Source organism: Sander vitreus, chromosome 7, assembly GCF_031162955.1.
Source record: "Sander vitreus isolate 19-12246 chromosome 7, sanVit1, whole genome shotgun sequence".
Lineage (NCBI taxonomy): Eukaryota > Metazoa > Chordata > Actinopteri > Perciformes > Percidae > Sander > Sander vitreus.
The window spans coordinates 15,086,172-15,100,457 of NC_135861.1; the positions used below are offsets into that span (position 1 = coordinate 15,086,172).

The following is a 14,286-nucleotide window of genomic DNA, read 5'->3' on the forward strand; positions in this document are numbered from 1 at the left end:
GAGCCTAGGAGTTGGGCGGGGTAAACCGGGCGGCGGTTACACACAAGTTAACCGGTTCTTTTGTTTGCACAAATACATTTCAAGGTGTGTGAATATGAATACGATCGACAGCTTTGCTTCATACATCCATCTGATATAACAAATGTAACGTTACATGATTGACACCAGGTACTGTTTATGGAAATCTTATTTTTCCAAACAGATGCAGAATCATGCTGAGGCTGCAAGTCCAGACTTTTCCCATGACATAGCTAGAGAAACCACAATAAAAGGTACAGGTAAGCTACTACAAAAGGGTGACCAGACGTCCCCGGTTTCGGTGACCTGTCCCCGGGTGGAGCTGTCCCCGGAAATGTCCCCGGTTTTCACTGTGACTGACAGACCCGAAATTGGAATGAAAGAAAGAAAACATTTACCAAACATATAGTCGCGCTGACTCGCGCACCCTACACGCGCAAATTCAAGCCAGAGCAAGCGCTGCTCAGAGCTCAGATATGTTCTAGAATGCCAAATTCTTTGACATATAGCAACTTTTCTTTTTAACAGTAATGCAAATAGTTACTTTCCCTGGTAACGAGTTACTTTTATTATAGAGTAATTCAGTTACTAACTCAGTTACTTTTTGGAACAAGTAGTGAGTAACTATAACTAATTACCTTTTTAAGGTAACGTTCCCAACACTGAATATGAGACAGTAGGAGTTGTTTGTTCAGCCCGATGTTTGGACAATTTTAGCTGCTCTCTGTTAGAAATACCGTTTTAGGTACAGGTAAGCTACTACAAAAGGGTGACCAGACGTCCCCGGTTTCGGTGACCTGTCCCCGGTTTTCACTGTGACTGACACACCTGAAATTGGAATGAAAGAAAGAAAAGAAAGTATGCTTCCTAGTGACATTAATGCAAAAATATGAAGAAAAAACTATTCAACCTGTGTGTGCATGGTTAAAATTCTGAAGTGCAAAATAGTTACAGTATTTACATCCATAGATAAGAATGATCAAGTCTTACTTCTGAATTTCTTTTCAAAGTGCAGCAGATTGATGCATTTAAACGTTAAAATAGACTAAATGTTCTTACAGGGGAGCATGCCCATGGACTCCCCTAGGGGGGCTTGTGCCCCAGTGCAGCTCTAGGTCTTGTGATGCCCCTTGGGCAGTGTCCCCGTTTTAAGTTTTACAAAGATAACAACATTACCTTTTTTGGAGGTATTTACGCTTCTGAGCTGAAAATGTCCCCGGATTTTGTCTCAGAAATCTGGTCACCTTATTACTACAAGAATGTATGCAGGGATTACTGTAATAGACCTTCTATAAAAGTATGGAGTAACCTGCATACAAAATAGTTTATTTGGTGCAATAATTTGCTACTAGCCTACACAAAAAGTAACTGATAATTAAGATAAAGCCGATAATTGAGATAAAAGCAGATGAATTAAATAACTTTTATGCAAGGTTAATGTGGGTTAGCCGATTTCTCGCAGTAGCCAATATAGGCTCTAGACTCATTACCTTTTACCTTTTAATTGGTCTGAATTTTGTTTAGGGACTTTCTGCTCACTTTGACCCACATTGGAGTATAATGAGCTGAATATTATGGACACGCCACACAATGCACTCTTTGTTTCACTTTTTTTTACCCACTAACACAAATGACCACAGAAAACCTACTAACTATCAACTTCTAAAGGTAAAACTAACAGACCTTATTTGTCTAAATTCTTTTTGTCTTTATTACTTTTGTAACTTGCGTTTTCAGTTTCAGAAGACATTCATTTACTATTTTGGTTGTAAAAACTGCAGCAAGTCAAGCACTCCAATGTGAACATTTATTTTTTTTTAAGACACAAATAATACAAACAAATAATATTTCACAAACAGCACATATACTTCTCTGGGAGGGACATGTAGTACTTTTGAATAGCAACAAATAGCCTGACAGATAACACCAGGACCTATACTGAAGGCAGGAGTTTAAAAATGGGTACACGAGTTAGTTGACTTTCAGTTCTCTAAAAATTTGTTTATTCATGAATTTGGCACTAGTTGGACTCATGCAAGGATTGAAAACTGAAGGAACAGATCATGCCTCATTCACTGTACTATGACTCAAATGTATGTGTTTTAAATATGTGTGCAAGGAAAGATGGTATCAGATCAGAGTTACTGTTCAGACTGTCAGGAGAAACAATGTCACAAAATAAGAGTTAGTATCATAAGATGCTACAACTGAGTAGCATTACCGCACACCAGAATCAGATATTGACGTGACATCATGCAACTCTGCTGAATAACTGTAAAGACAGAAAGAATATGAGACACAGAACATCTGTGGGAAATATGCTGTTACCAGTAACAGGAATACGGAGGATGGAGATTTTTCTGCTAGTTATACAGCATGAGGTATTTGTCCTGTGGATAATTACACTATGTCAACCAAACAGACAACGATTCATGCAGTGTTTCTAATTTGACTTTATGAATATTCTTGAAAGGTTTTTGCATCACACCTTAAACTAATTGTGCTGCAATGATTTATGATTTGGTAAGTAGTCATTGCTGTAGCAGGTTTTAGAAATACTAAGGTCATCAATTGTAATTCGCCTCACCCATCACTCACCTCGACACCAAATTGAGTTATTTTATTTGGATCTTTCAATTTTATTTATTCAGTTAGCTATTCATTTAATATTTACAAGTTTTATTTAAATGGGGTAGTGCTTTCAAGGAAATTCCTCTGGATTAGGTTGCACCAGCTGTTCGTCAATCCATTACTAATTGTGTGTTAACAGTTGTTTCTAAATTCTTAGTAACAATTTCAAGCTAACTTCAGTTCAAACTTGGGATATTACTAAGTCAGGTTGCACTAAAGCAACTTAAGAAATGTTAAAATGTAAAAACTTTAGTAATGTGTAAATCGGTTGCGAGGAGACATTTGTAGCACTGTCCAATCAAAAGCAGTCAACATAATAACATAATAAACATGAAGTGCATCACAAGCAAATATAACTTCCAAAATAAGTTTTTGGAGGTCCACCAATCTCATATTGAACTGCCAATTCTTTGTAAATGTAAATGTCAATATACGATTGCTCTGACCTCACCAGCGTTATCAGCAAGCTAATGTTATCTTTGCCAGTTAGTTCAATTTGTTAGATAGCAGTTACTTGGCATAAATAGCTAGTAACAACTAATCTCTTGGTAAGAGCTTTGTGTGGTGGAACATGTTTTATTTTGATGATACATAAATCTCAACTTAGAAAGCACTTATAGCTATGCTAAGTTTGAAATTAACAGCTGGTGCAACCAGCTCCTGGAAATCACAACTAACTAAAATAGAGGAACTTTGTCTCTTGTGGGGCTAAAGGTAGACCAAATGAAATATTTGGAGTCTATAAATACCTTTCAAAAAGAAAGAAAATAAATATAAATATTGCCTAAGAAAATACTCACCATGTGTAAGTTTTTAACTGCAGAAAGTAAACTCCACTCAAAGTCACTAAAACCCCAAGAATTGCCAGAAAAGATACCAAAAGAACATGACCTCAGTATCATGGTAACTATAGCCCTGTATGTAGAAAAACTGCAGAAACATTGACAAAATGTAGTCACAAACCGTGGAAATCTAAAAATTTTAAATAAATACATTGAGAATCATCGTGAACTCCCCATGACAAAGTAAACAAAGAATAACAAAGGAAACTAAAGGAAGTAGACACCTTGGATACACAGATTTTAGGTCCTCTCTCACACCGCCACCGTAGCAACTTTCATAATCTTCTTGTACAAAGCGTTTCTCTTTTCACAGGTGTGGTATGTTGATATGCAAATCTGTACAAAGTCCTGATGTGAAAACTGAATGTAGTGAGTGAGAATTGTGTTTGTGTTGTGCTGCATGTTCACTTCTCTTCCTACACAGCTCCCATATACAGACTCCCCTCCTCCTCGATGGTCTCCAGCTCATCTGTGCGGATGGCCTGTGTGATTAAATTCAACTCCTCGCACATGGTCTCATACCGGTACGCCACACGGATGTCAGGAACGTTGGTGCGCCTGATGTCATTACTCTCCTGCCCCTCCTTGATGTGTTTCGGTCCGAGCCATGAGCACTTCACCTGATCCAGAAGAAAAGTGAAATTAAACTGTCTGTGTGACAAGTTGTATATAACAATGTATTCATACATACAATTTATTTTGAGTTAAACATCATTCATTTAAAAAAGCTCATTTCAGTTTGATATCACAGTACTATAGTATCTATTTTCAAAATATGTATTTTCATTTATGGTAGTTGTAAATGTATATGAAGACTAAGCAACTAGTGAGTAACACCAAGAAGAGGAATGCAGATAGGTAATTCAGATCCTTATCTGTGTGGTTTAATGGTTCGTCGATCTGTTGGTAATGCCTAGGGGCTCCAGTAGGGGGATCGCCAAGGGGGTAAGCTTCGCTTCAGAGCTCGAACCTCCTATGGCGGCATTTGGATGCTACCAAGCCATCACCTCCCGTTAGCATTCCATTGACTGCCATTCATTTTGACGTCACTTTGACAGCGAATAACTTTACATCTGAAGCGTTTAAATACTTTTTTTTGTCCATTGTTTATTTCTAAAGAAACACGACAATGTATAAAAGGCTCCATTACCTTGTACCTCACGTTATGGCTCCGTAGCAGACGTTTTTGTAAAAATAGGCTAACGATTGTGTCATAACCACACGACTTACCGTCGCATAGTAGAGGAATTACCATATAGTACAGGAGAAGCTCGCAGGCAGTTTCGACTTACGTTAGCTGTTTAAGTTTAATTACTAATGTTAACTAGCATTTTAGTTAGCAATAATTAGCCTGTGCCTATGTTATCTCCTTACATATACCTACGCTCTCCGTCGCTGCAAGATTGGGAATGATTGAGATTTCTCTTGGCACAGCTACCAGAAGACTTACAACTTTCAGACACATTGCTCACGTCACATCTACATCGTCTCTCTCAGTTGGAGGCTGCGCAGTACCGCTCAGCCATCACCGGAAAAGTGCTTCTAATATACTTCACTGGTCTCCGTCCAGAGCAACGGGATCTGTTGGTCCATTTATATACTGTCTATGGGGATCGCGGTACTCTTCCTCATTCAATACAGATGAGTAAAGGAAAGAGCTGCGTGTGTGTTTTCCTCATCCTTCTCCCGTTACTATTCCCCTTTTTAAGGTAATTACTGTTTGCAAAGCACTGTATACTTATGAACACATGTTGATAGTATTTTTCTTTATGTTACTGTGATTTTAAATACATGGAAAAGACGTTTTTGTTGGACTTATTTGTTGTTGAATTTCTTGCTAACTCAGACGTGTAAGCTAGTAGCCGGATACCTCGTGGCCACGCCGTAGAGTCTGAATGTTGACATTGGTGTTTAAGCGTGTTACTGTTTCATTTATATATGTATATATTTGTGTCTACTTCATGTCATAATGACAAAAATTGATAAGTCAACAGCTTAAAAATACATTATATAATGATGGATAATAATACATTATTCGAAAGTTCCATGATAATTTAGCTTGTTAAAAATATAATTTACATGTCGTGTTTATTTGGTTAAAACAATAATTTAGATAATTTAGAACATGTTGAAAATACACTCATGATACCTGTGGTCCTAAAACTGAGTGTGCGCATATATATATATATTTGTCTGTTGTTTGTATGCATTGTTTAAAATAAGATTCAATACAGACGAGTGAAGGAAAGAGCTGTGTGTGTTTTCCTCATCCTTCTCCCGTTACTATTCCCCTTTTTAAGGGCACAACATCTGCAGAACAAAAGACCGAGGAGGGAGGGCTATAGTTAAGTTTACACAGTAAGTAAAACATGTTTCATGCTTCTGATTACGGTAAAAGCAGTCTGAGTGGCTACAAGATCCAAGGGCAGTGTTGGGAAGGATACTTTTAAAACGTATTCCGTTACAGAGTACAGAATACACGCCTAAAAATGTAATTTGTAACGTATTCCGTTACGTTACTCAATCTGAGTAACGTATTCTGAATACTTGGATTACTTCCACATTGAATTCCATTTTATAAATAGGAATGCGGCCATCACATACAGCTTACTAAACAGGCCTATTCTGGTGTGTTCTTCTGTTCCAACTGGCTGAATGTGTACCTAAACAAGCAGTTAGATTTTTGTATTTGTAGTCCCGAACTGCATACTACAAAAATCTAACCGCAGTCTAAGCTACCATGAGCTAATTTTAGCTAACGTTAGCTAACATGTCAAACGGGGCTAGTCTTTCAACGGCTCTGGGGCTAGTAAATCAGCATGTAGGAGAATGTAAAGTCGCACTCAATGGATTACATGACGATACTTCTCTGTTTCACGGGTTTATTCACTCTTGCAACTCCATGCATTTCCCAGAAGCCCCAATATGAAAACAAAAAAATTAGCTATTTGCGTGATCACTGATAGAGGTAAAGATGGAGCCGGAACCGGCACAACAGAGACAGGGCAGGAATGTGTTTCTATCTTGGAAATTCAAACAGCATTTCACATTAAAGAAAGAGAAGAGAGAACGAAATATAACTGTGCACTGCAGTGCAACTTCTGCTTGCCAGCAACCAACTTCCTTTCAGCATCCAAATTACTCCACCTCCAACCTGAAGAAGCATCTTAAAGTAAGTTATTTTTAGCCAAGGGTAGTCGTCTGCTGTAGTTTTACTGGTCACCTTGCTATTTAATCCATTCACCGGAACTACTTAGTAGGTATCCTATATCACTTTTTTTATGGACACCCTGCAGCCAATCAGAATTGAGTATTCACCCAGACCACGGTATAACACTGGATAATGAGAAAAAGATAAAGATAATTGATACCCTATCAGAGAATCCACTCATCAGCACGCTGTTTCTGGCCAGCTCACACATGTCGCAGGAGCTCAGCTTCCACACCTGAGCAGCAATGCTGTACTCTTCCATCAAGGGCTCCTACACATAGCACACGATAATATCACAGTTAAGCATGCACTGCTTGTTGAAGGACTTTTAATACAATGTAGCATTTTTTGTTAAATCTGCAAATACCCTAAAATAAGTATTCATAGGAATGGTGGTGGTTTGAAAGTTAATTACAATATACTATTTGTCTTGCAACTGAAAAGTCTACAATGTGGACTCTACTGCCAGAACCATAAATGTTATAAAGATAGGTGTTGATAATTAAAATACTGAGGATTATAACTTTAATTAAAATTGCTTAAATAGATACACCTTTTGTCTAATAAAATCTGTAATATATAGTTTTTTAATTTTTCAGTCTTAGACTAAGTGTCTAATTCATGTTTTATTGAGGACAAGTGTGCAGGAGAAGGCAGCCAATTAAGCCACCATACTACATACTTACAATACAGGTGCCTTTTTAAAAACTTACTCTTCACTTCATCTATATATATAACTATCCCTTAGTATCATTATTATAGCAATTTGCTTATACCATATTACTTATTTCCACATTTTAAATTTTAAATGAAAATCTAAAATGTAAGGTGTTACAAATGTTTGACTGGCACTGACCTTGGTGAAGTGAAACTGCAGAGGGTCGTCTGTGGACAGAGAGACCATGAGGCCTCTGGACAGGTACTCTGGCAGAGGGTTACGATGGTAGCTGAGGAACAGGCTGTTATTGCTGAGAGGAGACATGGCGATACCGATCTGGGCCAAGTAGTACAGATACTGCAGCACAGGAGCCTGGAGCAACATAAGCCATAATGTTGTGTGCTGTAATAAACAATCAATGCGCTAGGAGTACATTCCATGAGTAAAGAAGTGAGATTATGACTAAAGTATGACTCATTAACAAACATAATAAACATGATCTAGCTGAGTCGAGGCCTGGCACAATTTTTTTATTAAATCATTTCCTCACAAACTCTTAGACTAATAAAGCAGCTGTTGTGATATTTGAGGTCACACCTTCCTGAGCAGCAGCCCGTGGGAGATGTTCTCTGACAGCATGAAACCAGACACCAGGTGATGGATCGGCCCTGCCTCCCCACAATGAGGACGTAGGACAAGTGCGTGAAACCCCCGCTGCCTGAACAAAAAAGACACAGGTACTAAGAGGGTGACTTCAACGGATTAAAGGGTTGTAACAGATTTCAGCTTTGTTTGTCTTCTAAACAATCAGGCAAAGTATGTCTGCATAAATGAACATTCATTGCTGCTCTCCAGTGACTCAAATATAAAACAGATGACTACTAAAGGGCAGATGAATCCAAAAAGGATAAGAATGTATTTTGTAGTTTGTTACCCTATTACTACAGTTATAACATTTTAAAAGAGCTGGAGTCCTGTAATTGCTCTGTTAATTTAATAGTTATTCAATCTTATTTCATTTCAAACTATTTACATGCAAAACATTCTCTCATTCTCTAATAATTGTATTACTTAAAGATTTTTTTTAAACATATTATGAATTGTAGCAGGAAAAATGTGAAGGAAAACAAAGAAAAGCTGACATGTTAAAAGGTGAAACTGTAATCAAATTCTACTGTATGAGATTCATAAAATATGATAAAATATAAGAAAGACAAAAAATGTAAACCTTTGGGAAGAAATGTTTGTTATTCCATTATTATTTGCAAATAAACTGCAATTTGTCTTGGATATTTAATATGTTTTAAACTGGTTTTGTGTCAAGGATAAAAAACTAAAATGTAGTATTTCAATTTTTTTCAATATTTTTATTTTTGGTGTTACATTAAGATAAATTAAGTAATAATACAAATAAAGCCAACAACATATACGCCTGTGGCTTCTTGACCTCTCCTTATGCATTTCTTATTTTTTCATTATCTGGATTTTATGCAAATGTCATATATGTGTGCAAATAAATAAATAAAAAAACATCGTATTTTGTAACAATGAAATCCCCCGGATTTAGGCAAAAATAGTTTTCCTACTGTATATATACATTTTATTTTGCATAATTGTGAAAAGCATAAGAGTACTTTTTAAGACTTTTTAAGAATCTTAAAATGAGTCCATACATTGAATCTGAGAAATATACGAGTAAAAACAGCAACCACTTAGACTGAAGTGTAGGTACGTACCTGCGCAGGTGATTCAGCACAGTCATGTTTGCGTACATGTAGTAGAGGTAGTAGGAGTAGGGCGGGTTGTCCTCCTCTGTCCAGTTGACTGGCAGCGGACTGTCCAGGTTGAAGATATGTTGCTCTGGTTTCGACTCATCATCCACACTGTCAAAACCCACAACCTGTGTCAGGGAGCAACGAGAGATCAATGAAACCATCTGAAGTGTGGCTACATATGAATAATATAAACTCCTGATTGCACAGCAAAGACTTCGTACGTGCTGAAGGAAGAGGTGCAGCTCTGGATGGCTGCCGGGGTTGACTGTAACCTCAAACAGAGGCATGAAGATATTCTCCAGCATCTCTTGGAAGTTGCACAGCTGTTTCTTCGTGTGGTAGACGTCACTTTGAGAGACAAATCAAGAAGTCAGTTGTGAGAGTATGGTTGTATTGCTGAAATGTTACCTTTCTTGTTCTCTTTTTACTCATATATTTTAAAGATGCTTAGCGACTGATGTGGCTGTTTGTAAACCTCAATAAGGGCTACGCAGTGATGTAAGCGTAGTCAGGTATTTTAGTTAAGTAAAAGTCTGTCACTGTCAAAAATAATTCAAAATCAATGTGAATAAAATGTGATAGTCACCTTTCAGATGGTTGTCTTTACAAAGGTTAAAGACCCTCTAATTCCTATCCAGGCATTTTTAATACTTTATATTCTGTTGGGTGGTTATATCTATAACGAATTATATATCATACATTGATTCTATGTTTTATATGTAGAATTGAAATGTGTACATTAACTAAAATATTTTTGTAGTGGCATAGAAATACAAAGTGGCATGAGGTTGAAATGCCTCAATATTTAAGTATAACACTTGAGTAAATGTAGTATCATACTTCCCACCACTGGGGTTACTCACAAGAGTCGTGGCACTTGCACAAGCCAGCGCACATTGGTGGAGTAGACCCGATGTTTGACAGCCCACTGGGCCAGCTTGTCCCACTCGTCTCTGGAGCGTCCGTAGATGGACAGCCTGAGCTCCACGTTCTGGTATTTGCTCTCCTCCAGGTCTGCCATCACCTCCTGAGAAGCAGTGACACAAACAATCAGCAGAAGGGGCCAGTGTCCGTCTCATACACTCATTCTGCAGGTATCGGTGGTAAAGTGATTGTTAATGGATTCAGTAACCACCTTAATAATGTGGCCAAAGTATTTCCCCTCAATGTAGTTGTCTGTTTTGATGAAGATCTCTCTCAGAATGGACTCGCCGATGGGGTTGTATTTGGCATTGAACTTGTCAAAGCGATGGAAAGTGTTTCGGTCCTGCAAGTAAGAAAGTGATTCAAACAATCTCTCATTGATTAACTGAAGCTGTTGTCTGGTCCCTATTCGTCATTTCAAAACAGTTTTGATCTATCCATCATGGGCGTTACTCACTGCGTGCATGTCCAGGGTGTCCACGCTCAGGTCAAAGGCTGTCAGGTTCATGGTCTCAAACACTTCCATGAGTGTCTGACCCTTGCCATTTTCCACACGCACAATCTCCTTAGGATACTTCTTCATGGCCCTTTTGATAAAACGCAGAAGGTGCTTCTGGTTCATGCAGGATGAAGCGTGGATGTGTGTGTCGACCTGTAAAACAGACAAAAAAGTATATAGCCTATTGGAGTCCGGTTCTGGATTACAATAAATAATTTTGATTAGGCTCAGTAGAAAACAGCTTCCAAGTTCACCTTACGGATATTGTAAAAGTCTCGATGTGGGACTTTCTTCTGTGCTGCCAGCTCCTTCATCTCATTCAGCAGAATGTGCATCTGGAACTTGGAGCTAAGATACTGCAGACGACGGTAGCAGAAGGACTTTCTGTGGCAAAGAGAAACACAAACAAGTTACGATTACTTTCTGACAATGTGGTTCAGATGAGAAAAGGAAAGAGACAAGAAAGTCTTGTGATAAACAACTTGAACGGTATCATTTAAAAAGAAAATCTATATAAGGAAAATGTACACTGGTCCGTTGATAATGAGGGCCATCATGACGTTCATATCAGCAATATACTCCTGCAGGTCTGGATACGGCAGGTCCAGCTCTGTGCTCCTGTTGGCGACATCAAAACTTAAGCAGGAAACTCTTTGCTGCCAACAAAATGTGTGAGCTGAGTCTAAAAACAGACAAGCATCCAACCACATCGAGGTGCAAGCATGCAAGTGATTCATCATAAATATCTCACTTTTCCATAATGTTCCTCGCTGTGTACACATGCATGACACCATCCACCATCTTGTAGCCGTAACCCATATCATGGGGCATGCTGGCAGGGTCCTGGTTCTCATAGGGGTGCGTTTTAGAGACAGGTGGGTGCATTGTGGCATCTGAGAGGAGACAGAATGTTGCACTGTGTCACGGCTCTGAACGAGGTGGCAACACACATGCAACTAAGGTCTCATTTGAACAGCCTGCACGCTGTGACAGCCTGGTCAGGGGTGTGTGACAGATGGATTGTGAAATCTGTGGGTGTGCCCGTTTATGTCTTAATGTGAGAGTACGGTACATGACAATGGACATGATTTATATTCCCATATTAACATAAGATTACTAATCTAACATCATCATCAATCAAATTTCTGGAGCAATCACGAATAAAGCTGTGAATAACAATGATTTTAATTTTTCATGTTGATTGTTACTTTGATTTATCGATTGTTGTTTTTGTCTACTGATGCAATATCTATTGCATGTCTGTCTGTAGCACTTCCAGAAGTTTCTTACTTTTTTTGTGCTATTCAATTAACAATGATTAAAAAAAAAAAAGAACTAAAAACAACAAATCTTCAAATTTGAGAAGATGTAACCAGAAAAATACAAATTACTTGAATACTTTAAGATCAATCAATTATTATAATTGTTGGAGAAATAATCGAACAATTGATTCAGCACAAATCAGGGCCTCCTTTTGTTGGATATGCATGAATTAAGTGTGCAGTATATAAAGATCTTAGTGTGGTGGTGTAGATATGTACATGTGTGTGTATATATATATATATATATATACCTGCAGTGACTGCGGTCTCTGAGATCTCCTCCTCATAGTTATCTAAGTCCAGAGGTCTCTCCCTGAGCTCTTGTAGGTAACGAGCGGTGGTCCTGCAGAAACTCTGCAGCGACAGACCCATATACTTCTGTCTGATGAACAGAGCCTTCACCACACATTTGGCTGCATCCAACAGATCTGTGAAGGGAACCTTGATGGAAGATAAATGAAACAAAAGGAATAAAGAGAAGAAAAGAAAAAAAGGTGTATTTTTCAGAGAGGAGTAAGAAATGCCACAAAAGGAATTCTGGGCAAAGTGCTTCTACTAAGAAAAAGTGTTCTCCTTTTCCCTGCATTACTGTGATTCTGACTTACCCCACATTTCTCATCTCCAGAAATAGCCACTCGCTGGTACTCTTTCTCTGGAACCAGGTCCTGCAGGTCAGGAAATTGGCTCTTCTCCTTCATGTATCTAATAATAGAGAGAACAAACAAATGACTTAAATTATTTTCTATTCTGGTACTTAAGATATACATTCAATGGATAATGACACCACTGTTGCCTATAGCTAGTGAAAACACTCACTCGAGATCTGTGGCACTGTCAGTCTTCATGAACTCCTGTTTGGCTCGCAGGAGGATGTCGGGTTCAAACCTGAACAAAAAGAGGCTCATCATTGTTAGCTTTAGGATCATCAGAGCAGAGTCTGGCTGCAAATATCGTCACGTTTGTATATTAACTAACAACCTCCTTCCTTTCACTGCACTTACTTGACATCCTGGCTTATCTGTCGCTCAAGGCGATGACGTCTCTCCTCCAGCTGTTCGATAGGGCTGTCCTCGGGGAATTCATACGGGGCACTGCGCATCTCACTCTCTGCCAGTGTGCGGGAGAACAGCTCCTTCACACATACAGTAAACAACATTATATTAGTCTACACATCTAGCCACGAGTCAGTTCAAAATACATTTTCATTTATTGGGTTTATAACTGAGCACAATCACTGAGTACTAACCTCAGCAATATCTTTGTACTTCCCGTCCATGGATGTACGCAGGTCAATGGATTGTTTCAAGGCCACAGGGATCCCAGGCAAGGAATTCTGGGAAGTGAGGAGGTGGCGGGCACCACGGTGATCAGCTGGAGATAAAGAGGAGGGGAAAGAGGGAAAGAAATCATAAAATGAGTGAGAAAACTATGCATATTTTGAAGAACTGATGAATGTCCAGAAATAAAGAACAGCACATTAAGGACCTCAGTATCATCTTATTGTAGTCAGACAAGTAACACCTTATTTCAGTTCAGTAAGATCATAAATCAGTTTCGCTGGCAACAGCTGTACCCTAATTACTGTCAAGGAGATTATCAATCTTGATAAAAAAGAAAAGAAAACATCTTCTCATTTTACCAAGCATTGAAAAAGTGGGATAGACATGACTATGAATAAGCTAAATCAGTTTTATGAGAGTACTCAGTCTTTATGAGTTTTTTTTAATTCCTTCAACATAATGAATGTAATTAATTACTTAATTCATAGTGACCAAATCAGTCTGCAGAAGCTTGTTGTTCATCCATCAGTGGGTCTTTCCACAACAGTGGAGGTCTGAGCTCAGCGGCTGTTTATTCCTCAAGACACAATGGACCATTCAGGTGGGGAGCCCATCAGCACATACACCGGCTAATGCTCTCCATTGTTGCCATTGCAAGACAAGAAGTTTTGTACAAACCCAGTTGTCATGGAAAGGAAAAAACTAAGGGAAAACAAAGGGGGATGGTCACTGAAAAAGGTCTTATGACAAGGACGGCGAGGAAGTTGTCAACAGCGATGAAAAAAACAGAGATGTTAGGCATTCATCTGTGAGAAACAGACAATGCCTTCACTGCTGTGTTTCCCCCCAGGTGTATATTTAGCCTGTCTGCAATGATATTAATCTTTCCCTCGAAACGTCGCACCTGCCACTGAAATATTCATCAATCTGTTAAATATTTCATCCTGTGTGTGCTAGAGTGTCATTGGGCCTGTGGTCTGTCAGTATTTATAGGCCATACACACAAGAAGGTCAAAGAGGGTATACTGTGGTATACCTGCAGTCTGAAATGTCTTTGTACTATTGTGCCCTATCTAAATTAAGAGTCTGATTTATTCAACCCAGCATGTCTGATCTGTCTGCTCTA

The 14,286-nt window shown here is 38.6% G+C and overlaps 1 protein-coding gene and 1 long non-coding RNA gene across 3 annotated transcripts; one reads left to right on the forward strand and one right to left on the reverse strand.

The window, feature by feature from the left end:
• The first annotated feature begins 4 nt into the window (after nucleotides 1–4).
• LOC144520806 (uncharacterized) lies at nucleotides 5–3,996 on the forward strand. Its single transcript, XR_013502253.1, has 3 exons — nucleotides 5–84; nucleotides 203–272; nucleotides 3,916–3,996. It is a non-coding gene; the product is annotated as an uncharacterized LOC144520806 (long non-coding RNA).
• ampd2b (adenosine monophosphate deaminase 2b) lies at nucleotides 1,812–13,251 on the reverse strand. 2 transcript variants are annotated; one of them, XM_078254838.1, is made up of 17 exons: nucleotides 13,127–13,251; nucleotides 12,882–13,012; nucleotides 12,697–12,765; nucleotides 12,486–12,582; nucleotides 12,132–12,321; nucleotides 11,310–11,451; nucleotides 11,087–11,176; nucleotides 10,813–10,942; nucleotides 10,517–10,711; nucleotides 10,271–10,402; nucleotides 9,999–10,162; nucleotides 9,357–9,483; nucleotides 9,097–9,260; nucleotides 7,958–8,078; nucleotides 7,559–7,732; nucleotides 6,863–6,973; nucleotides 1,812–4,111 (listed from the first exon to the last, which is right to left on the reverse strand). In XM_078254838.1, the coding sequence occupies exons 1-17, from the start codon at nucleotides 13,154–13,156 to the stop codon at nucleotides 3,908–3,910; spliced, it is 2,271 nt and encodes a 756-aa protein (XP_078110964.1). In that variant the 5' UTR covers nucleotides 13,157–13,251; the 3' UTR covers nucleotides 1,812–3,907. The 2 variants fall into 2 exon arrangements, with proteins under 2 accessions (XP_078110964.1, XP_078110965.1); XM_078254839.1 differs by having other exon boundaries at nucleotides 12,882–13,009; nucleotides 13,127–13,244.
• Between the last annotated feature and the right edge of the window lie 1,035 nt (nucleotides 13,252–14,286).